At 35.6% G+C, this 27,030-nt stretch overlaps 1 protein-coding gene across 5 annotated transcripts in view; it reads left to right on the forward strand.

Moving 5' to 3' along the window:
- Window positions 1–27,030, forward strand: part of DPP6 (dipeptidyl peptidase like 6) — a 1,262,248-nt gene that overhangs the window by 914,545 nt on the left and 320,673 nt on the right. For all 5 annotated transcript variants that reach the window (XM_007504650.3, XM_056800888.1, XM_001364425.4 and 2 more), the window contains exon 6: window positions 21,956–22,008. In XM_007504650.3, coding sequence (XP_007504712.1) covers window positions 21,956–22,008 — 53 coding nt within the window. The remainder of the gene's footprint in view (window positions 1–21,955; window positions 22,009–27,030) is intronic.

Genomic DNA, 27,030 nt, shown 5'->3' on the forward strand with positions numbered 1-27,030 from the left:
CCCCATGAAAAACCATTCATTGAGGCATCATTCACATTCCTCCTTAGTCTTCTTTTTTCCCAGCTATAAACACTGTAGATTTTTCTAAACCATTCCTGACATGACATGCTTTCCTTGCCCCTTTGCTATCTTAGTCATCTTAAAATGTAACATAGAATTGAATGGTGTACTTCAGAAGTGGTTCTGGAATACAATTAGCACACAATTTCTTCTTTTGAAGACAGAACTCCCACCCCAGCCCCCATAATTAGAGCTGCATTCATTTGTTTTAATTTTTCAAAGAATGACATGGATGGGCTCTCACCCTACCCCCCTACCCCCCAGCTATTAGTCATTCCAATGAAGGATACATCAAGACACTCCAGGAAGGAGAGCATCTGCTGCACAGTAGAGATGATCATCATGATTGATGAAATTAATTAATAAAATCAAGAACACAGGTTGTTTAAGAGAATGTGTAAGGATCAGGATGACACCTTGATTAGTGAGTGTCATGGGCATGTGACTGCTCATTATCTATTCTTTAATGTTGAAATCACTGTAGCTTCTTTCTTGCAACAAGGGCATGGGAGGAGGGTGTTTCTGAGGCTATTAGGCTGAAGGAGGTCTCTTGAATTTTTTTTAATCCTAAAACGGCAAGGGGAAAGGCATTTTCAAAGTGCTGGGTCTTCCAAAAATAACTGTCACTCTCAGTCTTGCATTGCCCAAGCAAGTTCCTGTCTCTTGAGAGGGACTGTCATTGTTATGTTAATTCCCAGTGGAACTGTTAGATTGAGCAGACCAGCGCCCAAAAGAATTGCTCTGTTATTTGGTAAATGAAAGGTTTCAAAACTGTGAAAAGATAAACCCTCTATAAAAATATTTCTTTTTTTAAAACCTTTAAGCCAAGAAAATTTGGCTTTATCCAGCTTCTTTAATTTGGAGCATCTGAGAAAGAGAGAGAGAGAGAGAAAGAGAGACAGAGAGAGAGAAAGAGAGAGAGAGAGAGAGAGAGAGAGAGAGAGAGAGAGAGAGAGAGAGAGAGAGAGTTTTACCTCCTATGATTCTTTACTGACTTGCCACCAGATCCTTTCTTGCCATTCTTTCTCCCATTCCCACTATTGTTCAGTCACTTTCTAATTGACCTTTCTCATTTCTTCTGGAATTATTCCTTCTAATGATACATTATCTCATTTCCCTAACTATATATTGGACCTTTTTATTTAGCTTTGGAGAAATATTGTTCTGAATTCATTTGCGTCTTCCCATTCTCTTTGTTCTGATACAACTAATGATTTATGAATCTCTTCCTTTGTCCCAAGTACTATACCAGGTACTGGGGAAAACAAAGTTTAGGTAACGTATGATACCTCCCCTCACAGAGCTTAAAAATCTAATAAAGGAATTTGCCCCATGTACTTCTATCATTCATTATAAACCATTACAGGTTATCTGAGTATTTAAAAACAAAGTATTATATGAAGTCTAAGGAGAAAAATTGTTACTAAAGGAAGAGAACCTGAATAAGGGAAGATTTAATGGAGGAGATGACTATGAAACTGGCTTTGAAGAAATTAAGTCGTCAAAGAGACTATAGGATTACAGATTTAAGAACTTGACAGGGTCATCAAGACTATCTAGTTCAATCCTCTCATTTTCCACTTGAGGAAACGGAGGGTCTCAGTGGTGAGTGACTTGCCCGCAATCACATCACTAGAAAGGAGCAAAACTGAGATTTAAAACTATGTCTTTTAATGGAAATATGGTGTTCTTTGCTCTGTACCATTCTACCATACAAGAACATTTTAGGTTCAGCAAAAAGAAAGAGCAAAGGCTCAGAGAGGGATTACAAGAAGACCAGTTTGACTGAAGTTTAGAATATGTGCAGAGAAGTTGAAATAAGATAGGTGTTGAGATACATTGTTGAGAAATGTGGGGTGGTTCTAGAATATGCATAGCCTTGAGCCCTAGACTTTGTTTTGTAAGCATTATGAAAATTAGTGAAAATTAATTAAAATGTTTGAGCAGAAGTAATTTGACTATGATCTCTTAATCACTTTCTCTTTCTGGATAAAAGCATAGAATCCAAAAGTTAAAAGGGATCTTGAATATTATCTAGTTTAACCTTCAGCCCACTGTATGAATTCATTTTGAAGGCTCTCCTGTAGGATGTCCATTTATTCTGTGCTTGAATCAATCTCTAGTCAAAAGAAGGTCACTAGCTAATAAAACTGTTGTTGTGGATATTGTTGTTATTATTAGACATTTTAAATTGTTTAGAATAGTTGAGAATTTCTAGCTATCTAAGCAAAATGTACCCAGAAGAACGTTCTGTTTTTCCTTCACCTTTATTATTTTTTAAAGCACATGGGCTGCTTGTTGGACAGCAGTTTGATGGTCTAAGCTAGGTGTCTCCAAAGAAAGAGTCAGTCCCTCTACAGGTCAATGACATGACCCCAACAAGTGTGTGATCAATCAAGGTGGGAAGGTGGGTTATATCCCACTACTCCCATAATGGTCAATCATGAGATTTGTGTCCAATACATCCATATTTACCTTTAAACTCAAACACTCTCTCCTACTCTTATCTTTTTTCTCCCAGCCTCCTCCCTTCTCACATGGGCAATAATCCCCTCAGGGTAATACAATAAATTTAAATACTAACTTCTGGAAATCCACAACAACCACCATATAAATATCATTGGGGAAAATCCCCTGCCTAACCATACCTATCTCCTCCCATCCTTCAACCCTGCCACAAGATTCACCTCATTTTAGCAGCAAGGGAATTGCTTGGATGATGGGCTCTTTGTTTGGGGGCATTAATCAATGAGTAAGAACCCTTCTCCTTTGCTTTTAATTTGGGATCACACAAGATGAACAGGCATCAATACCTTATAGTATTTACTGTAGATCTCATCATATTATCTTTCCCAAAAAGCCTATCCTTCATCTAAACCTCTCTTTTGCTATTAAGATTATCTCCATCTTTTGTCAACCACATCAGTTGTAATCTTGGATTCCTACCTCCCCCTTATATTATTCATCCAATTATTTGCCAAGCAGTAATGTTTCTATTTCTGCTTCTCTGATTTCTGTCCCATTATTTCCATTCACATAGCCACAGCCACAACCCTAATTTAGTACCTCTTCCCTTGTGACCTGGACTACTGAAAATAGTATTCTAACTGACCCTGTTGCCTCAAGTCTCTCCCTTCTTTGATTCATCTTCCTTCTATGCACCTGCCAAAGTAGTTTTTCTAAACTGCCTAACTAATGATGTCATTACCTTACTCAGGAAATTTCAGTGGCTCACTATTGATTTTAGGATTAAGTATTTTTTCATCTTTAATCTTTTAGTGGTTTCCATTTTGTGCATGTTTTTTGTATAATTACTGGTTAAGTAATATTTGTATACTTCACAAATGTAAGAGAGAAGTTGCAAAAACAAAGGAGGAAAGGAGGAAAAATCAGATCCATCAAGGCAAAAGAACAGCCCAAGTGGGAGAAAGGCAAGGAAGACTCAAGATTCTAGGAAGGTACAGAGGAGCTGAGAGGATTCAAAACTGTCACTTCACTTCTGATCAGCACTCTCCTGGAGTGGAGGGTCTGAGAGGAGGACCCATGAGATGGATGATCCCTCTGGACATTTACTACCTTCTAGTGAACCCTTAAATATCCCTGGTTCCAACTGAAGACAAAAGTAGATTGGGAATTTGTAGAAAACCATTTACTGAGAAGATTTCTCTTTCCCCAAATTGTCCTGAACTTCAATTCATAGCCAGATTAGCTTAGGAGGAGGGACAAACCCAACAACTGACCAAAAGAGGGTCAGGCAGATAGCCTGAACCCCTCAGGATTTGGGGGGATATCAGTTGCTAATCTTCAGGGATTCCTATCTCCCATTTTCCTCAAACAAACACCCTCATCCTCCCTTCCCTGTGTGTCCTCAAGAATAAAGTGTTACCCTTTGGATCATGTCTGCCTGCTTTCTGATATCAAAGAAGGAGACTGAAGATTTGGGGGGAATTATACCATTCCCCAAAAGGAAGAATAGTTCAGTACCAAGGCTAAGGAGTGAACTAGGTCTCAAAGGGAAAGGTGGCAGCTAGAATATTGGGAAGATCCAGAGGCAGGAAGTTTACCCTGTCTCTCAGCAACATGCAAGATAAGAAAAGAGGTAGTAGGTCATTTCTCTAAGATCTTCTCCAGTCCTTAACCTCCACCTCCCAATCCCAATCTCTGAGAAGACATATTCTGTCCCTCAGGGAGACAAATTGTGCTATTTTCCCCAAGGGGAAGAGAGGGGAGGATCAATCTCTTCCCTCTTTCCATTTCTTCAGTTCTCTCACCCTTTCTCTCTAGTTCCCCAGTTTGTATGTGACCTCCTTCTGGTCATATATTGCACAAATAAATCTGCACATGTTGAGGTTGCAAATTCAAAAATATTTTACTGATATATGTGAATGATCAAAAAAATTTGGAAACCACTGCTATAAGTAGTCAATCTCATACTGAGAGATTGATTCACCTTTATCTAGAGCCTTAGAGGTGTAGGGAAGGAAGAGTTCTAAGAAAGCTCTAAGAAAGAGCTAATGATGTTCCTTCCTTCCCTTCACAGAAAGTACCCAGTTGAGAAGTATAAAATACCTATAGTGTTCCTAATATTTCTTAATACTCAAGCTATAAGGCTATCTTTTCTGGTTTTCCCAGTAGTTGTTTTAAATTTTTTTTCTCATTTTAAAAATAGACTGCTTTCAGCCTTATGTTTAGTTGGAAAATGCTCTCTTTCCATGAAATGGGTACCAGGACAAAATCCTGGTTTCAGGAGCTAGTTGATTGGCTTTGTACATTACAATCTTGATTAACTGAAGGGTTCATAATATGCATAGACTGTTGGAAAAGGCAAAAGCTTTTGAGATCACAAAGTGCTAATTTTGTAGATTTGAAAACACCCACAAAGAGATGAGGTTTTGAATGTTTAGCAAATGAACTGTTGGAATTTTCTAATACAAATTGTTTTCAGTTTCTGTTACCAAGAATCCCTCTAAAATATGTTTCATTTTCTGCCTTTGTAGTGTATGCCAGACAGAATCAAATCTTTAATACTTCAGAATGTTGTATGCCCTTAGGATCATCATTCTTGACACATAACTCGAATAAGAAATATGAAAAACAGATTCCCATGTAGATAGTTTAGGAAACATATAATCTTAGAATCAAGAGATAACTTAGGAAGTCATTTAGTCCAGTCTTCAGTCCAGTATAATACTCGATGTCTTCCACAACATCCCTCCAAAGTAAGTTGTGTTCCATTGTGGGCAGGTTTCAAATGGAAAACACTTTGGAGTTAGAGAAGCTGGATTTAAATTCCAGTTCTCCCATTTTCTACCTGTGTGACTATGCATGAAAGTCTTTAGCCTCCATGACCCTCAGCTTCCTCATATGCAAAACTGAAGAGTTAAATGAGATAGCAACTCTAAATCTATAATGAAAATTCTCATGGAATGGAACAGCCAATGTAGACCTAGAAAGAAATTATAGAAGGATGAATTGAATGCCTACTTACCCCAAGACAAGTCCTAAAAAAAGGATTTTTTGTTTAATTTTCATCGACTCCTTAATAGAAGCTTGACTTCTTCAGGTTGACTGCTGAAATTGTTTTTCAGCCAGGGGAAGATTCAGGTTAGCTGGGCCCTAAGTAACAGGTTTTACATTATTCATTTTCCATTTTTAGATGAGCCAAAATAAAATAACAGTGCTTCATCATACACTCAAATTCCATGAAAACACACATATTGAAAAAAAAATACAAATGTAATGCCTGTATCCTCTAAAGTTTTCTGCTGGCTCACAGCATCTGAAATGTTGTATATAGGGCCCATTTTTAGGAACGAGCTACCAACACAACAGCCTTTCTAAAGCAATGACTATAAGAGATCTTTTTTTTTTCACTTCTCTACCTGGAAATATGTTCACAGAGCTGAAATTTCTTTTTAAATAAGAAGAAATGACATTTGCTCAGGACCTACTGCATAAGTCAAAGCATTTGAACTTGGTGCTCTTCAAAAAGGTACTTCCTTTGTATCTGCTGGTTGTTTGGTTTCTCTGTTGAGGATGTACAAAGGGATAATACCTGATCCTGAATTTTCCATCAGACTTTCTTTTAGAGCAAAGAATAAGAAGGTTAGACTTCTTTTGGCTTCTCTATTATTTTTAAAGTAGCACATACAATCATTATTGGGTTTTGATTTTTTTTAGGTCTACCAATTGGGTTAGGACTTTTATAAACTAAATCACTTATTTGCCATACTTGGCAAACTTAGCTCATCTGAGCCACCCACTCCCGCTGGCCTATATTTTTAGTTTTATTCTTCCTAATTAGTGATTCAATTCAATATTCTTAGAGATTTGATTGCATTTCCCATAATACAGGCAAATTGTTTATCTGACAGCACAGACACAGAATTGGAAAATTGCTCTTTTTTTCTTGCCATTTTCCTTCCAGGGTTCTGATCTGATACCATAATTATATTTTCCCTTTCTCCTTACTTATAGTTTTTACATATTTTTACATGTGTCTGAATCCAAAGTTATATGCTGAGTATTTCTTAAAGGCAGTTGTAAAAGTCAACATTCAATCATTTTCCATTTTATTTTAAGAAATTCTAGAATTATCACAACCCAAGGAAAATATTTGCAATTGAATCATGCAAGCCTAGATGATATGCAACTAATATATAGGATGATAAGATTTAAAGTTAAAGGGGAAAGAGATCAGTTAGGTGACTATAGATTGAGAACCAGACTTACAGATGGATAGACCTTGGTTCAAATCTGGTCTCAGATACTTTCCAGCTATGTGGCCCTGGGCAAATCACTTAACCTCCTTTACCTAGCCCTTATCATTCCTCTAACTTGGAAACAAAACAAAGCATTGATTCTAAAATGAAGGGTAAAGGTTTTTAAAAAAGAAATTTTAAAACAAAGCTAAAGGGGACCATAGAGCTTACCTAGTAGAGCTGCCTTTATTTTGAGAAAACTGAGGTTCAGGGAGCTTGAGGGTCTTGGTGAATCAAATCTCTTCTAGATATGATAAATTTCATGTAAAATAATCTACAAAATTATGTAAGATAATTACTGTAGATTTTCACTTTTTAAAACATGGATATTTTAGTTGGCAAAGCAACTGACTAGCAACCTGAGAATTAGACAACTGTTAGTGCAAAGAATACTACCTACTTCATGGAATTTGTTTTGAAGATCAAATTAAATAATATATGTAAAGTGCTTTGTAAAGCTTAAAACCCTATTTCTATGAGTAGTTTTCAACTGAAAGTGACTGAAGGAAAGATTTTCCAAGCATATAAGACAAGGTGAGTAATAGTGTAGGAGAAGAAAAAGGTATGACATCCTCAAGGAAACATTAGTAATTCATGATGTATGTACCACATACTCAATTTTTTGTAGACTATAGGGCACATAAAAGGAAATCATTTGAGATATAGTCATGAAGTTATTATGATGCTATATTGTTAAGGACCTTTGATGCCAATCTTTGGAATTTGGGTTTTCTTACTTGGGCAATGGGGAATCATGTAAGATTTTGGAGCAATGAAGTGATATCAGCCCATCACTTATATCAGGAAGATTTATTTGACAACAACATATAAGAGGGATTAGAGAAGAGACATGTCAGAAGATTGTTAAGATAGTTGGCAGTAATTAAAGTGTGAAGGAGTTAATATGTCATGGGGTATTAGGATTGGGAAAGTGATGATAGAGGAGAGACATTCAAGTCAGAATCAACAGATCGTTAAAACTAAAGGACTGTGAAATGAGATGACAGAACAAGGAAAGTGTAAAAATGACAAGTTTTGAACTTGAGTTACTGAAATTGTGGCAATATGAACAGAGAAAGTAACATCAAGAAGAGTAGTTCTCAGGGAGAGATGAATTCTTAGAGTTTTGGAAATAATATTACAGAGCATCTTGGTTCAAATACCAACCTTGCTACTTTCTACCTGTTCAACTTTGCACAATCCAGTTGTCCTTTTTGAGTCTGTTTTCCAATGAATAAATAAGGGACTAGTTTAGATGCACAGGTAGAAAGTGGCAAGGATGTTATTTGAACCAAGATGCTCTTATTCTTAATCCAGTGTTCTTTCTACTGTACCAACATGAGATGCCAATGGGATATCCAAGTTCAACTGTGTAACAAAGTAGTTGGAAAGATGGGCCAGGAAATTAGGGAAATAATAAAGGCTGAAAATACAGATTTGATGGTCATTTGTATTGAGATTATAGTTTTCCAGATGACACTTATATCTGCCTTAATTGAAGAATTATTTTGACAGCAAAGTGGAAAAATACCTGTAAAACAAAAACAAGAAAAACCAGCATTATGTAGGTTTTGTGCTTTTAGAACACTGTACATGAAATATCTGTAAAGAAATGGGAGGCTAACATGAAAACAAAATCAGAAGACTTTAAGTCTGGTTTCTTGGCCCTGAGTAGCTACGTGACTTTGAGTAAGCCATTTTCTCTCCATAGACCTACATATGGGATTAAAATGGCTTCTAAGACACATTCCAACTTTGAAATATTGCTTTTAAAAAAAGATTTCCCAAGCTATACACAAAAATCCTAATAAAATGCAATGTGGGAATTAATATAATAGTAACAAAAGTGAAGGAAAAGAAAACCTTTGAGACTTCTCTAAGAATATCAAATAAGAGATTATGATCCTGGGTTGAGATAAATGTTCACATAAGGAGTTGTCTAAACCCATTGTGATCATATTAATTCACATTACAAATTGTTCCTGTCACATCCCAAGGTGCTTCTAGCTGGCATAGAAATGAAAGGAGAATAAGGACAAATGTATGTTTAAAATTAATAATAGATATAACATTCTTCCCAATGAGAGAGAGAGCTAATCCCATTAAGAAGCAGGTGCCTGTTTTCCAAGGCAGGATAATGTGATCTATTGATGCCATCAAGGAAAAAGTTCAACCAGGAAAACTCAAAGGAAGAAAAGCCCAGTGCTACTAAAGGGTTACTTACCACAACAACTATTTTTTCAATTTAATATTAACAATAGAGAGATCTAGGACATGTTTCTAGCACTTGAGGGAGAATCCACCAAGACTTTTCTAAACTGATTCCTACTCACTTTGGATGATATATGTGAGCATAAATGATGCTGAAATGAGCAATCTGGAAAGCATTTCTAAGGGAGATGAAGTCTTGGACAAGAATTTGAAGAGCATAGTGGAATAGAGGATATATCCATATGCCAAATAACAGCAAAGAGAGAATATAGGAGCAGTTTGAGGATACCAATGGCTGATTAAAAAGGTAAGCTTGAGAAATAGGACTTGAACTTCTGGACTACGTATTCAAATTAAGAATAATAGGATCTTGGACTTCCAGGTTAAGAAGACCACAGAATTAGGAGCAAGGCTCTTCCTCTCCTGTACACAGATTGATACAAAGTGCCTCAAGAGGACAAAACCAAAAGCAGATGAACAAAGGGGCTCCACTGTAGGGTGCAGGACTGAATGTAGGCAAAGTTTGGGCATTTCCACACCAAAAAGGGATGAAAATACATCAACCAAAGGATGAGCTCATTACCCCTCCCCCACCCCACCTACCAGAGTCAGGGAAACCTCTAGGGGGTTTTTTTGGGGTGTGTGGCTGAGGACATCACACATTTACCCCTAAGAGCAGAGAGACTTGGGACCCCAGGAGGCTGAGGAAATGTAGAGATAGGGTACAGAGATTGAGGAGAGAGGGGTGACACAGCAGACACTACAGAGCCTTGAAAAATTGACCTCAGAGCAAAAACCTCTCCAGAACTTAATACAAAGACTTGCCTACCCTCCACAGACCTCTGTGGGGCAATCTCTAGGTTGTCTTGATATCTGACAAAACCAAACTTATAAGAGATCTGATTAAAAGAGATAGGGAAGGTAATTACATCCTGATAAAAGGCAGTATAGAAAATGAGGAAATATCAATACTCACTATGTATGCACCAAATGGTATAGCACCCACATTTTTAAAGGAGAAACTATTGGAGCTTAAGGAGGAAATAGATAATAAAATTATACTAGTGGGAGACCCGAACCTTCCTCTATCAGATCTAGATAAATCAAACAAAAAATAAATAAGAAAGAGGTAAGAGATATAAATAAAATTTTAGAAAAATTGGAGTTAATAGATATATGGAGAAAAATAAATAGGGACAAAAAAGGAATACATCTTCTTTTCAGAAGTACAAGGTACATTCACAAAGATTGATTATGTACTAGGGCATAAAAATATGTCAAACATGCCAAAAAGCAGAAGTAATAAATGCAACCTTTTCAGATCATAATGCAATAAAAATAATTAGTAAGGGTACATGGAGAGGTAAATCAAAAATTTATTGGAAATTAAATAATATGATTCTCCAAAATTGGTTAAAGAGCAAATCATAGAAACAATTAATAATTTCATTGAAGAGAATACCAATGATGAGACATCCTATTGAAACCTATGGTAAGCAGCCAAAGCAGTACTCACTGGGAATTTTATATCCCTGAGTGCATATATCAACAAATCAAAGAGGGAAGAAGTAAATCAAGTGGGCATGCAAATTAAAAAAAACTAGAAAGAGAAGTTAAAAATCCCCAGATAAAAACTAAACTTGAAATCCTAAAAGTTAAAGGAGAAATCAATAAAACTGAAAGTAAAAGAACTCTTGAATTAATAAATAAGACTAAAAGCTAGTACTTTGAAAAAAGAAATAAAATAAAGTATGAGTTAATCTAATAAATAAAGGAAAGAAGGAAATCAAATTAACAGTATCAAAGATGAAGGAGACCTTGCCTTAAATTAAATCAATTATTAAGAACCTTTTTGCCCAATTATATGGCCATAAATGGGGCAATCTAGGTGATCTGGATGAATATTTACAAAAATATAAATTATGTAGATTAACAGAAGAAGAAATAGAATACTTAATAATCCTATATCAGAAAAGGAAATTGAACAAGCCATGAAAGAACTTCCTAAGAAAAAATCCCAAGAACCAAATGCATTCACAAGTGAATCCTATCAAATAGATAAAGAACAACTAATCCCAATATTATACAAACTATTTGACATAATAAGAAAAGTAGAAATTCTACCAAATTCCTTTCATGACACAAATATGGTACTGATTCCAAAGCCAGTCAGATCAAAAACAGAGAAAGAAAACTACAGACCAATCTCCTTAATGAACATACATGCAAAAATCTTAAATAGAATACTAGCAAAAAGACTCCAGCAAGTGATCACAAGGGTTATTCACTACGATCAGGTATAATTTATACCAGGAATGCAAAGATGGTTCAATACTAGGAAAACCATCCACATAATTGACCATATCAACAAACAAACCAACAAAAATCACATGATTATCTCAATAGATGCAAAAAAAACCTTTGACAAAATACAATACTCATTCCTATTGAAAACTGCAGAAAGTGTAGAAATAGCAGGGCCTTTCCTAAAAATAATAAATAGTAAATATTTAAAACCATCAGCAAGTATCATCTGTAATGGGGATAAACTAGAAGCCTTCCCAATGAGATCAGGAGTGAAATAAGGATGCCCGTTATCACTGCTATTATTTAACATTGTACTAGAAACACTAGCAGTAGCAATTATAGAAGAAAAAGAGATTGAAGTTATTAAAATAGGCAATGAGAAGACCAAGCTATCACTCTATGCAGATGATATGATGGTCTACTTAAAGAATCCTTGAGAATCAACCAAAAATCTAGTAGAAATAATCAACAACTTTAGCAAAGTTGAAGGATACAAAATAAATCCACATAAATCATTAGCATTTCTATATACTTCCAAAATATCCCAACAGCAAGAGTTAGAAAGAGAAATTCCATTTAAAATCACCCTACACAATATAAAATACTTGGGAATCTATCTGCCAAGACAAACACAGGAACTATATGAATACAACTACAAAACACTTTCCAAATAATTAAAACTAGATCTGAATAATTGAAAAAAAACATTAATTACTAAAGGGTAGGACGAGCTAACATAATAAAAATTACAATCCTACCCAAAATAATTTACTTATTTAGTGCAATACCTATCAAGTTACCATGAAACTTCTTTACTGAATTAGAAAAAAACTATAACAAAGTTTATTTGGAAGAACAAAAGATAAAGAATATCAAGGGAAATAATAAAAAAATGTGAAAGAGTGGGGCCTAGCAGTACTAGATCTTAAATTGTAATATAAAGCAATGATCATCAAAAAAATATGGTACTTGTTTAGAAGGGAGCATCTGTGGAATAAACTTGAGGTAAATGATGTCAGCCAGACAGAGTATGATAAACCCAAAGAGCCCAGCTTTTGGGACAATAATTCACTATTTGAAAAAAACTGCTGGGGAAAATTGGAAAACAGTAAGGGAGAGATTAGGTTTAGATCAACATCTCACACCTACACCAAGATAAATTCAGAATGGGTGAATGACTTGAATATAAAGAAGGAAGCTACAAGTAAATTAGGTGAACACAGAACAGTATACTTGTCAGATTTATGGGAAAGGAAAGATTTTAAGACCAAGCAAGAGTTGGAAAATATTACAAAATGTAAAATAAATAATTTTGATTACATTAAATTAAATATATTTTGTACAGACAAAACCAATGCAACCAAAATTAGAAGGGAAGCAATGAATTAAGGGGAAATCTTTATAACAAAAACCTCTGACAAAGGTCTAATTACTAAAATTTATAAGGAAGTAAATCAATTGTACAAAAAAAAAGCAAGCCATTCCCCAATTGCTAAATGGGCAAAGGACATGAATAGGCAATTTTTCAGACAAAGAAATAAAAACTATCAATAAGCGCATGAAAAAGTGTTCAAAACATCTTATAATTAGAGAATAGCAAATCAAAATAACTCTGAGTTACTACCTCAGACCTAGCAGATTAGCTAACATGACAGCAAAGGAAAGTAATAAATGTTGTAGGGGATGTGGCAAAATTGGGAGTTATGAATTGATCCTACCATTCTGGATGGCAATTTGGAACCATGCCTGTCTGTCTGTCCTTTTATACAGCCATACCATTGCTGGGTTTATACCCCCAAAGAAATCATAGGAGAAAAGACTTGTACAAAATTATTTATAGCCATGCTCTTTGTGGTGGCAAAAAAACTGGAAAATGAGGTACTACCATTCAATTGGGGAATGGTTGAACAAATTGTGGTATATATTGATGATGGAATACTATTGTGCTCAAAGAAATAGTGAACTGGAGAAATTTGATGTGAATTGAAATGACCCCCAGGAGGTGATGCAGAGTGAAAGGAACAGAACCAGGAGAACATTATACACAGAGAAAGGTACACTGTGGCACAATTGAATGTAATGGTCTTCTCTACTGGCTGAAATGCAGTGATCCAGGACAATTCTGAGGGACTTAAGAGAAAGAATGCTATCCACATCTAGAGAAAGAACTGTGGGAATAGAAACACAGAAGAAAAACAACTGCTTGATCACATGGGTTGATGGGGATATGAATGGGGATGAAGACACTAAATGATAACCCTAATTCAGATGTTAATAATATGTAAATAGATCTTGATCAATGACACATGTAAAATGCAATCAATTGTGCATGGGCTATGGGAGGGGTGTGGGAGGAGGAGAGAGAAAGAACATGAATCCTGTAACAATGGGAAAATATTCTAAATTAATTAATTAATTAATTTTAAATTAAAATAAAAAAGAATAATGGGCACTTGACCAGGGATGGAAATATATCTTACAAGGGCCAGTAAAAGGTATTTGAGTCCTTGGAAACCTAACCAAAAGGGTTTTAAACCAAAAGGGGAGAGGACTTGAGAAAAAAGACTAATTGTGTGAGTAGGAGATTAACTATATTAAATAAAAAAGACTAACATTAGAGATACTCTGAACTTCACAAGAGACAAAATCCATGTGACTTTAGACATTTATGCACAAATTTGAAAAGTATGGATAACAAGCAAAGTAAACTAGAGATGCCACTGCCAAGAGAATTTTTCCTTATACACAGTACTGTGACTTGAAAAATGAGACCTCTGACTGCAATATGATTCTTGAAGAATGTAACTCACTTAGATAGGAAGAAAACAAGCAAAAAGTAGGGAAAAGATATACTCATCTAATAACCATAATGGTGGAGAGTATTATGATAATATCAGCAGAGGTAGAAACAGAAAGCATGAATAACTAGTAGAGACAAGGGACTCCAATTATCTAGACAGCTGCTCCATTCTGTTTGTGTCTATTCTCTGACTCTCAAAGTAGAGTGGCTAACAATTTGTTGGCTTTCCTTAATGACAGTTATGTCCTTTTAAAAACTGAGCAGGGGGCAGCTGGGTGACTCAGTGGATTGAGAGTCAGTCCCAGAAATTAGAGGTCCTGGGTTCTAATCTGTGCTCAGACACTTCCTAGCTGTGTGACCCTGGGCAAGTCTCTTAATACCCATTGCCTAGCCTTTACCACTCCTCTGCCCTGGAACCAGTACACAGTATTAATTCCAAGATGGAAGGTAAGTGTTTTTAAAAATTATTTAAAAAAAAATAAAAACTGAGCAAACAATGAAGAGTACTCCCATTCTGGTCTTTATTCTTACTAACAAGCAGAAAAGTTGAAGAAGTGCAAATTATAAGAACCTTGAGAGAAAATGACTACTCTATTTTAAAATTTGTGATAAGAAATGAGTAAAAGTGGGTTGAATTTAACCAAACAGATTTGCCTAAACTCTCTTGCCTGCTTATATTTGTGTCTGCCATATTATAATAATTTAATTACATAATAAATACTTTACACTAGGAGATTGATGTTATTATTATCCCCAGCTTAGAGTTCAAGAAATTAAGGCTAAGGCAGGTTAAGAGACTTGCTCAGACTCACACAGCTAATATCTTGAGCTGTGTTTGAGCCCTGGCCATTGGATGAAAAATTCCCTGGCTAGTATTAGCTTTGCCTTAATTATTAAAGTCTTCATGTCAGCAGCCTGGATCTGTTCTACTGCCTGCTTTGGTCCTACCTTTCCATTATGGATATCTCTTTTCCCCTGACTTTCTACTTTGACTTAAGATATTTGTGTTTTCTATGTTCGTTTTTTCTTCTCTAGGTTTCTGGTGTATTGCCTTTATCTGGTTCCTGTGTACATACTGACTGACTTGCTCACCAGACTTTGGACTCCTAGCTCCACTCTAAATTCAGGCTAACAGATATCCACCTAAATCTGAATCATTTGTATGTGCATTTCCTAGCCTCTGCTCCTTGCCCTATCTTCGTGTTGTAGTTGTTATTCAGTGGTTTTAATCATATTGAACTCTGTGACCACATTTGGGATTTTCTTAGCAAAGATATTAGAGTGGTTTGCCATTTCCTTCTCCAGCTTATTTGAGGAAATAGATGTGATCAGGATCACACAGCTAATTAAGGTAAATATGAACTCAGGAAGATGAGTCTTGCCCTGACCTTCAGTCTACTGCACCATCTAGCTGCCCACAATTCCATTAACGACAAACTTAATTTTGGCAAAGACCATTTTGACAAATTTTTCCTTTAAAAAGGACCAGTTTGCAAAGTAAAATGTTATTACAAATAAATAATTGTGAGGCCATTTAACTTCAGGATTACTAATGGGAGAAGGGAAAATGCACAGTAAATAGTGTGCCTGATCCTCTATCATGAAGACTCATTGAGATCAAATTTGGCTTCAAAGAATTGCTGGGTATGTGACTCTGAGCCAGTCACTTAATCTTACTTGCCTCAATTTCCTCATCTATAAAATGAAATGGAGAATGAAATGGCAAACTACTCCAGCATCTTTGCCAATAAAATCTCCAAACAGGATGACAAATAATTGGACATGACTGAAACAGCTGGACAGCAATGGGAGAAGAGAAGAAATGTGTTGGAAATCAGAATAAGAAAGTAACTTTTAGGTATGTTATGTGAAAAGTGTGCCCACTGTAGGCATTGGTACTAGATAAAGAATGTGTTATCCCACAGGTTAGGAAACCAGGTTACCCCCACAGAATAATTGATATTTGCCTAATAGTTTGAATTTTGATGCTTCTAGCTAGCAGCAGAAGAAAAGGAAGACTAGACTTCAGAAGGCTCTTGTTTTTTCTAGCTGCCTGGCATCAAATAAATTTGCCATTATTATAGAGATCACACAATCCTAGCTTAAAAATCTAGAGCTTGGGAATCAGCAGTCAGATTACCTTCCTACTATATAGTCCATTTTATTCAACCCCTTGAACGAACCTGAGATGAATATAAAATTTGAGAGTGTACTGGGCAGATTTTTTGCAGCGTTAGTCATCATACTTGTAGAAAAAGTGGTTTGGGGGAGCAGGGAGCATAGTTTACCTCATCTGGCTTTCTTTCATTACCTCCCAAGCTGTTCTATCAATTCACAGAGCCATTTTTGAGTCATACAACAGCAGTCCTTGATGGGATCACTACATGTGGCCATCTATTTAGTACATAGGAGCCATGGTCCTTTCTGCTTCTCCTAGGGAATCATAGCTGCTTTATCACTCTAGTAATAATAAAAGAAAAATCTAGAGCCATATGCTCTTGTCATGTGTTCATGGCAGCTCCTCAGACTTTTACTTTATTTACAATTCTTTTCAAGAGATCTCAGCAGCTTTGAAAATAGCACCATCTACACTTTTTTGAAACCCCATCTTAGTGCAGTGATAACTCCTCCCAAAGTGGTAAGGAAAAAATTGTTCTGAAGGAATATATACTCTGGTTCATTTTTCTGAAGAAGCAGATACTCTGGTCCATATATTAGCATAGATAAGTCTTCAAAGATCAAGACTGTAATCATAGAAATTTAGTTATCCAGAGATTCTCAAACTGTATGTTTTTAGGATCCCTCAACAAACTCTTGAAAATTATTGAGAACTCAAAAGAGATTTGTTATGTGGATTCTGTCAATATTTGCCATATTGGAAATTAAAATGATAAAACTTAAATATTCATTAATTTTAAAAGTAACAAAAACCTGTTACATATCAACCTCAATCAACTTTTATGTACAAGAGATTTTGCAGTGTTTTGTGATTTATAAAGCTCTCTATACTCTACAGATCCTTATCATATAATGAATTACTCTCTTAATTTTGTAGGTGAGTAACAGAGGCTCAGAATGGCCAAATGGTTTGCTCAAGCTAGCACAGTTGTCAAAGAGGTCTTCTGACCCCAAATCCAGTATGCTTTCCACTATTCTGTGCTTAACCTATTCCCTTTGCAAATATTGACTAGACTGCTAAACTATATTGATAGCCAAACTTATAGATTAGGGACAGAAATATTGATGCCTTCAAGGGCTATTGAGTTTTTATAAAAATTGTTTATTCCTTTCTACAGAGAGAGGGGAGAAAGGTGGAGAGATAGAGAAGAGGAGGGAGAGAGAAGATATGCCCTAGTCCTAGAAGGAATAAAATAGGTACAAGTGGCTATTTGCACTAATGTGAAAACATACTCTGTTTTTGTTACTGATTGTCTTTCCTCCACTGTTACATTGGTGCTGATCAATATCCTCCCCCTGATCCTTCTAATCAGGCCATTTTACCTATATTTCCATTGTTTTCTTCTTCCCTCCACATTTTTCCTTTTTTTTTGGCTTCTTTCTCCTGTCATTTTTATAGTATCTCAATTTTACATCAAAGGTCTGTTGTAGAGAATAGGCATTTATAACTAAACAAAGACTTTCTTTCCTCCCATGGGTTAAACTGCCTAATCAATGCACTTGTAACTTTGGTGTTTCCTTCTGTTTTTACTTTTTTGTTTTGGGGTACTTACCCAGGAATTACTCTTTTGTCACCAAAGGTCTCCTCTAACATTTGCAAACTCCACTGAAATCTAGAGCTCTTCTGTCAGATTAAGAATTCCAATAATTATAATATTTTACTCTGCCATGATTTCTCTTTTTCTCTCCAGATGAAGTGAACATAGTAAGGATAGGTATGGGCATTAGTCTTGTGATTCATTTGTTTTAGAGAACTCCAAGTCTAGAAAACCCTCTATACAAATATGGAATATGAATCATCTTTACAATTTATAGAATTTATAATCTTCAAGAGTTGCCTAGAAATCAAGAAATGATTTTACTTGCCCAAGGTCACACAGGAATGATATGATAGAGAAAGAATGTGAATCCAGGCCTTTCTGTATTTGAGGCTATCTCTTTGTCCACTCCACCATGCTATTTTTCATCAAGGGAAGATACTATATTTAATACCTCTTTTGTGGCTTAGATCTAGCATAGTGTCGTATAAACTATAAACTCCAAGAATACATTTTTGTGGTATAAAAATGGCATTGTTTTATTGATTAGTAATGCCAAACTAGATTAAGTTTTGAATATTGACTCTGTTAAACATATTGCATTAAACATATTATCTTGTATAAGTCATTGTAAGAATGGCATGGGAACCTGTATAGAATCCTGCATGTTTGATGGACAAACAGCTTGATGGCAACTGAGAAACAGCAAAGGATTGTGGGTAGAGAACTGTGAGCTGAGGATAGTTCTGGCCAACCCGAGGACTTCCAACTCTGGAAGGGAAATAGAGAGGACTTTTCCTGGGTGCCTTAGAGTGATCTGAAGTCACAAGAGGAAGAAGAACTAAGCTTTCCTGGATATCTGTGAACCTGTTTCCGTCAAGGAATCTGCTACTACTTTTCATTCATCTGCCAACAAGAACCCTTGACTCAGAACAAGTTTGATTTGGACTCTCATCAGAGCCAGCCTAACTATGCCTTTCTGGGTCTCCCTTTAGCCTTCTTTGAATTTGACTTGGACTAACAGAGATAAGAGATATTAGCATAGAAATAAAGAAGACTGATAACTGAAAGGGAGGCAGAGTCCTTTGGAACTCTGACTCAAACCTCTAGATCTGGCTGTTTGGGGATTTAGCTTGTCAGGGCATTCTTTTCCCTTTTCCTATCAATACCTTCTTTCCCCTTTCCAAAATAAATCCTAGTTTAAGTCAGATCTCAGTTTGGCCCATCTTCATTAACAGAAAGGGGTTGAGTGATAAGGGACAGAATAAAAAGGGGAAATCCTATCCCATCTGTGGCAAACTGGACCTGGTTTGCCACCATCATCCATAGAAGATGGCTTGGACTACAAACCCTTTGCTCTGAAACAGCTGAATGGGATATAAACATCTTTCCCTGCAGTATTACTCACATTAGAATTCAACTGGTATAGTTTGTAAAGATATCCTTTGGGAAGAGAGATAGAAAGTTTCTTTCTGTCTCCCTAAAGATGCCTCAAGCTCTGGAGTCAGCTAACCCCAGGGAGGGAGAGATCTTGCCATTCTTTCCCTTCACCTTTCAGCTAATACCTCAGCATCCATATTCCCCTTATCTCATTTCCCCTCAACTGTTTCACTGGAGTTTACATCTTTCCAATGAGACAAACCATTCAACTTCCTTTCTACTTAAAAAGAAGGAAAAGTCTCCCTTCCTTCTTTTTACATCATTTAACTTCATTGGTTCACAATTTCCTCATCTATAAGTACAATAGCAGGCATAATTGGTAATTTGTTAGCATGCTATTGTTATAGCCAATTGGGTTTTGGGTTTCTGAGAAACATTCTAGGAATGGGCACAAAATTAGGAGCAACCCAAAGGGGTACAATGACAGAGTCCTAGAGGAAAAGTGTGTGGATCCAAAGCTAAGTCAGAAAAAAAGCTAATGAAAACCATGGAATTCTAGATTAACAGTTATAATAGACCATAGATGTAATTAATCTTACTCCAATGTTTTATAAATGAGAAAACAGGTCCAAACATATAAAGTGACTTGTCCAAAGTCAACTTGCTTATAAGTCGCAGAACTTGGATTTCTCAGATCATTCAATCACAAATCCAGCACTCTTTCCACTATAACACATTGTGTAAGATCAAACCAGAATACATTGAAATACCAAATCCAGAAAGAAGAAACCCCATGTACCTAACAATGGTTGCAGAGCTGGGAAAATTCACTACTTCAGGAAGTAGTAAATATTAGTTTGAAGACTGTTGGCATTCCTTTATACACTGCTTTGTAATACAAGTTACTTCTAGTTCACTTGTTAGATTTGACATTGGGATGTTCCTCCTTTGACCCAGCAGGACTTCCAATTTATTCTTTCTGAACATCACTTTTTCTTCAGAAGGATTCTTGTCAGTGAGAACATGTCGACATAGCTATAACTAAATTGGCATCCAATTGGTATTCATATGTAAATACTCTGAATCTAGTAGTCATGGAATATGATAGTGTCTGAAAAAGTAAAATGTGAGTAATTTAGAAGTCATTGGAGAGATTCATGGCTATTCTGAGAAGGTTGCTGAATACTACCAATAAGGAAAGAGACTTTATGGAAAGAAATCAACAGAAGCCACAATAGAGTAAGAAGGGATGAATAGATTAGGATTTGTGCCATTGGAAGGAGTATCCACATTGATAGGTTCACAGGTTAATTGAAATGTAGAAGTATGTAAACTGTTGAATGAGGTCATCTTGCATGACAACATGGAGGATTTTGACTTTATAAAATTATGTATCAAGATATTGAGATAGTTGTGCTTGGTCATTATGCATTTCTAAAAGTACCTGTGGCTTATAAAGGAAAATCTTGACTCTCTTTTAAAGTTCCTAGTCATACTCATATGTCCCAGTCCTATCCTACTAATTTTTTTCTTAGTGCCTTTTCTATCTCATTTTTCTTCTCTTTGTCCCCCTTATTAAATGTAGCTAGCAAGATAGAAGTAAAGAGAAGGTGAAATGGGTGCAACAAGAATGATAGATTTAGAGTCGGAATGGTCATTAAAGGTCAGTGAGTTCCACTCCCTTATTTTATATATGAAGAAATGGGAACCCAGAGCTAACTCAGGGTCACACATATAGTAAGTAGCAGAGGCTAGAATTGAACTAATGTGTTCTTGCTCTAAATCCTCAATATGCTTTCCGGGATACCAGAGTGCCTTTCTAAATCAAGGAAACAGTTCATTTTCCTTTCGCTTCAGTGCAATGCCAAATTCCATTAATTCTTTGACATTTGGTACTCTAACCAGTAAGTAGAGGAAAAAGGAAGCTTAAAATTGATTGAATGAATGAATAAACTGGAATATCAGTTGTCCATTCAAACATAACACATGCTCACATCTGCTTAGGTAGCCAATGAAGGACAAATGGAATGATGCATGAGAGACTTGTTTTAAATGATTTTAGTTTAAACACTTGAAAGTTTTCATATCAACATTAAAAGACACAGCAGGTACAGAAAGATATTTTTGACATCAAGAAAAGCATGATAAAGGCAGTTCCCAAATGGCTTTTTGTTATATTTTCCATCTGTATGACATCCTTCGGAAAGTTAAAAAAGAAAAGAGGCTCATAAAGTTATATGGGGGATAATTAATTTACCCAGCTAAACTTATGTTGGCCTCAAAATGGAATTTTGCAACTCACTAGGTTCAGGGAATGGCATTTCTGATTCTGTCCTTTGCTACCATTTGCAGAGGACTCCAACAGTGAGTATCTATTATTGTCCTGTTGTGTCTAGCTATAACCATGTCTGACTGCCTCCAAATGACCAAGGTGTCCTCATTAATACCGAGTGCTATTTTTAGCCACAGCTGGGAATATGTTCCCTTAATTTAATCACAAACCTGGTAGTCATGGGGATGACACTGCCCTGGGTACTGAGTGGAAAGGATGAAAAGAAAACAAACATGTTATGTAAATTAACTTCCTCAGTAAATAAAAAGCTTTGCTTCCTGGTTTATGGATTAACTCCTTGTGTTCTAAAGAGAATTGTCAGTGATAAAGAAATGAGGTATATATTGTTACAGAGTTTGTTTTATGGCATTTTCTTTGTGTCTTACAGATTTATCAGCATTCATATACTGGATATTATTTCCTGAGCAAAATTCCTTTTGGGTAAGTTTCTTCCTTTTTTTTGTCCTTTGGAATAGACTTTTGTGGATATACACAAAATGGAAAAAGACCTGGAAAATAATCAGTGAAAATTTTCCTTAACACATCAGTTGTTGAATACTCTGCTCTAAGAACAAAGCATTCTAAACTGTAAACATTCTTGCAACATATGGATTCCAACCTAGAAAGTAGGACTTAGCTATATCTTTGAGGTATGGTAACTCTGGGGAAGTGACAAAAATGAATCCTATCTTTGAGGGAGGGGTGGTTTGTTGCAGCTGCACAAGAGAACAAGGAGCCCTTTAGCAGCTAAGTTTCTAAACTACAATTATTGTTGGCAATTAAAATAGTTAGTGTTAATACCTCTTCAAATATCCTCAATCTGTTGCCCTTTTGTGATAATTCTTCCTTATAGTCATTTTCTCCTTGTTGATATAACTCCTAATATTTATACTCAAGTTTCTATTGATTGAGAAAATTTTGAACATTTTTCATAACCAGACATCACCTACATAAAAGATTTAAGTGGAAGAAGACAATGATTTGCCTCAAACTTCCTTGTTTGAACTTGTATTTTTTTTAATCAGGTAAGACCAAGACATTATACCACTAATATCCTTCAGAGGCACTCAGAGGAAACTAGATGGCATAGTGTAGTGATAGCAAACCTTTTAGAGACCTTAGAGACTAAGTGCCCAAACTGCAACTCTCACACTGCATGTGAGCCCCGTCTTTCCCCCTACTTTACCCCAGACAGGGGATAAAGGAAGGGCTCCCATTGTGCTACTGAACAGAGAGGTTAGACACATGAGAAATCTCCTAAAACAAATATGGAAAGGCAGAAGGTAGCACCACCCCATGGCATGTGTGCCATAGGTTCACCAACATAGACATAGTGGATAGAGAACTGGACCTGGAGTCAGGAAGCCCTAATTGGGTTTTCTTTCTACTCTTACCTTTAGAGCACAGTCATTTTAAAAATGGAAACCTGATTTTAAGATATAGGCATGAGTATAAAACAGGAGGTTGTAAATGAGAGACTAAATTTCTTATTCCCTATACAAAGAAATAAAATCCTACTGAGATATTGTCCCTATGTTATCATATTAGAACCCTCAAAACTGCAGTTTGGGTTTTTACTATTGAATGTGTGGGAAGAGGTTTGTTGGCAATCCCTTGTCACAAAATACTTAAAGTTACACAGCTTCCCAGAAATGTTGCATGTGAAATTTTATGAGGAGATAAAAAAACTGTATCAAGAACCATTAAATAATGGTCCCATAAGCATGCATTAATGAAAGCAGATATGCCTATAGATACCCAACTTTGGATATGATGTTCCTGAAGTTCTAGTCTGAGGAAATTAACATAAAAATGACATTTAACTGGGAATTCACACATATTGTTAGGCATAATGTATTCTTGAAAGGTAGATGAATAAATCTAGAAAAGGTATGATTAAAATACCTCATTGAACTTTTAGAATGATCAAAACCATTAGAAGTAGATTGTCTATACTTGTAAGGCTGAGATATCAATGGTATTTTTTAAAGGGCATATTTTAAACATAGCTCAAATATGCTTGACTAAGGAAAAATTATGATGTTATTTTTCATGTAGATTTACATCTTCCAAGGTCATGTCAAGCACAAATGTAATTGTGTCTTGAGATTTATCTAGCTATTCTGGGAATAATAACATTTATTGTAGATGGCAGGTATTATATTGCATCTTATAATTCAAAAAAAAGTATAAAAGCATTCTCTTCCCATCATTTTGAGATAACATACTAACATAACATTCATAACTTATGAGAGAAGATTCCAAGATCTAGTCTTTCAAAGTTATCAATGATAGAGAAAATCAAAAGATAATACAGTCATATTCTAAAGGCATTATTTCAATATATATAGCAATGGTAGCTGACATTTGTGAAGAGTATTGCAGTACAAAACAATGTTAGCATTCTTTCACATCTGATCTTCAACTGGTTCAAAGAGTGAGTGTTATTTTTCCTTTTTTTTTTTTGAAGAGGAAACTGCACTTTAGAAATGAGAAATGGTTGACCCTAAGCTACAAAGTTAGCAAGATTCAAATCCAGTCTATCTCGGTCCAAATTCCCTGTCCTTTCCCCTCTAATAGATCACATGGTAATCAACTGATATCCTCTTATAAGAAAGGTCTTTTTGATGCTTTATTCAACAAATATTAGTAACTTGATTCACAAAAATCAAGTTTCACATTAAAAGAAATAACAGGTACTTCTTGACAAAATGAAAGATTTCTCATGGTATTCCATAATATCAAATATAAGTATTAGGAGGGGAGGAGGAGAAAGAAGGTTCAGTTACAGTTGATATCCTATTCTCTGTGATGTAAAGATAAACCCAACCTACTTTGCTACTTTGGTTACTGATCAGAATTTCCAAAGAGCCTGTAGACACATCTTTTCACCTGTTTTTCCAGTGTCCCATATGTAGTAAATAGCAATGATAGGATAGGAACCACATGACATTATTATACTTTTTTCTAAATAGCAAAATGGACCTGCAGTAAGGAATACTTAAAAACATAGAAGTATGTCATAGTTTTAGATTTGTTTGATGTTGGATTCCTTTATGTCAGATCATATCTCTAGTCCTGAGGGAGAAAGCATCATTTGCTTTCCTCAAGCCCACTTTGTACTGTGGGGATCTTTGATTTCCTCATTTTACAGGAGAAAAAAATAAGGCTTTGAGAGACTCGGGGACTTAGAAGATCACCTATCTAGTTAACACGGCAGGGTTAGTATTTCCCACTCAGATTTTCTGACTGCAGAGCTAATGTTTATTACACTGAGTCATGCTGGGTAGTTTGGGATGAATCAAAAAAGACCTCTAATGTATCTATGAGTAGTGTCTGAGGCATAAGCCTTAAGCTACATTTGTGTTTGATAGAAGAATGAGTACAATTTTCCTTCTTTAAGAAAATATTTTTAAAAGATTTTTATATTAAAAGATTGCTTTTAAGTAATGTTTTTCAATAAACAGATAATCCTTTTTGGTACAACTTTTAAAAGGAAAAATATACTGAAATACTTTAGGTATCCTTCCCACTCTTCTGAACTGTTCTCATTTTACCTCACTTGAATCATTATTTGAAATCAAAAATCATTCCTAGTGGATCATCTTCAACCTTTGGACTTACTCAGCATAAAAGCACCCCAGGAACTGCTAATCTCCAGGTGCTTGTGTCTCCTTTTCAACCTTAGGCTATTCAAGTTAATCACAAAGAAAATCTTAGTTTACCCTTTCAACTTCACTTCTCAGAGAGTTTCTTTCTCTTCACTCCTTACTAGAAGTATAGAGTGGAGTGAGGCACTTACATCTGACTCCTTAAGAATGTAGTGCAGGAACTTCAGACACAGGTTTTCCAGAAGCCACTTTCTCAGAAGCCTGGAATCTCTTCAGTAGATCAGACAATTTTTGAATGAAATTTAAGCAAAAATTTAAAGGAGGAATTGAAATTGTTCATCAAAGCATTTCCAAGTAATAGTGGAACCTTGCCTTCAGGATATGCTGATTCTAGTGCTAATCATCTTCCCAGGGGTGTGATATACCCAGTTAATTTCTCTTCTTTCTCTTCCCCCACCTTATGCTCCTTTTATTCCTTTCTTTTCCTTCTCTTCATGTTCCCCTTCTTACTACTTCTTTTCTCCCATTTCTTCTCCTTTCCTCTTTTCTTCTTTCTCCTCTTCCTATTCCTCATTTCTCCTATTTTTTCCTCCTCATGCTTGACATAATATGATACAGTTGATTTGACTTTAGAAGACCCATGTCCAAGTCACAACTCTGGTCTTTTCTACCTACTACCTAGTGCATGGTCTTGAGCATTTTAAACTCTGAGCCTTATTTTCTTCATCTATAAAAAGAAAATAATGATAATGGCTCTTTTGTAAAGAACTTATCCATGAGTTCCTTATACTAATTAAATGCAGGTACAGTACCTGTCTCTATTTGTATATAAATCTTTGCTAATCCTACAGATTATGAAGAGCAGGCTCTCTAAACTTTTTTAGTTATAATATGAGAGAAATACATTTGTAAGAGGGTTGGGAATATACCACTCTGTATATTTGTAGCATTAGCATTTTGATCCAAAATATTCCCACTATTGCCATATAGCTTAAAATGACAGAATTCCATAATTTCAGAACAGCCACACTTACAAGTAATTCAAAAGTCACTGGAAAGATATCTTGTGGGTAAAAGACATTATCACTGGCAACTTTCTTTTAAAATCAATACATAACAAGAAAAGGAAATGGACTTTACATGTGTAGATAGCACAAAATGAAATTTGGATAACCCAGTGCAACACTGGTAACCTTATACTAAAAGATATGTGTGCTAAGTGGCTTCTCTGAAGAATATTTTTGAAGGCTTGGATAAGAATCATACAAAATGGGAAACAGTAAAGAGATTAGTATCTGCATTCAGTGGTATAGAGAATACTTTCATCAGTAACCAATATGATAGAATTTTATCAATATCTTTGTCAAATTATCTTAAGTGTCCTGTCTTCAAGTAGTCATTATTATTTTCTTTGCACTAAACAGGAAATATTTGAGCGCATCCATCCCACTCCACATATCCCTATTGAATATTTGGTAGGTTTTGAAAATTTGTATGTAATATAAAGAGATAAAAAACTCAACAGAAGTACAGGGTATTGACCAAGCCTTTATTTTCCAAAACTGAACATTGTGACAAAGAATAAGATTTGAATATAGGTGTTAGCCAAATATTCTCCAGTCTCTTTGGGGAGGGATATTTGAATGCAAAAAGAATTTGAACCATGATTTTCTAGTGGTGCTTATTTTAAACCTGTCAATCAAAATCCCCACTAACCATCTTTCTAACTTATGACCCAGTGTCCCTAACATTGAGACACTTAACCAAAAAAGAAGGCTGCATAATACCTATAGCTTCTTTGTCTAATGATCTAGAAAGCCAAGGTATTTAATAAATTACTTGCCTGCTTTAC

Source organism: Monodelphis domestica, chromosome 5 (assembly GCF_027887165.1).
Source record: "Monodelphis domestica isolate mMonDom1 chromosome 5, mMonDom1.pri, whole genome shotgun sequence".
In the NCBI taxonomy this organism is placed as follows: Eukaryota; Metazoa; Chordata; class Mammalia; order Didelphimorphia; family Didelphidae; genus Monodelphis; species Monodelphis domestica.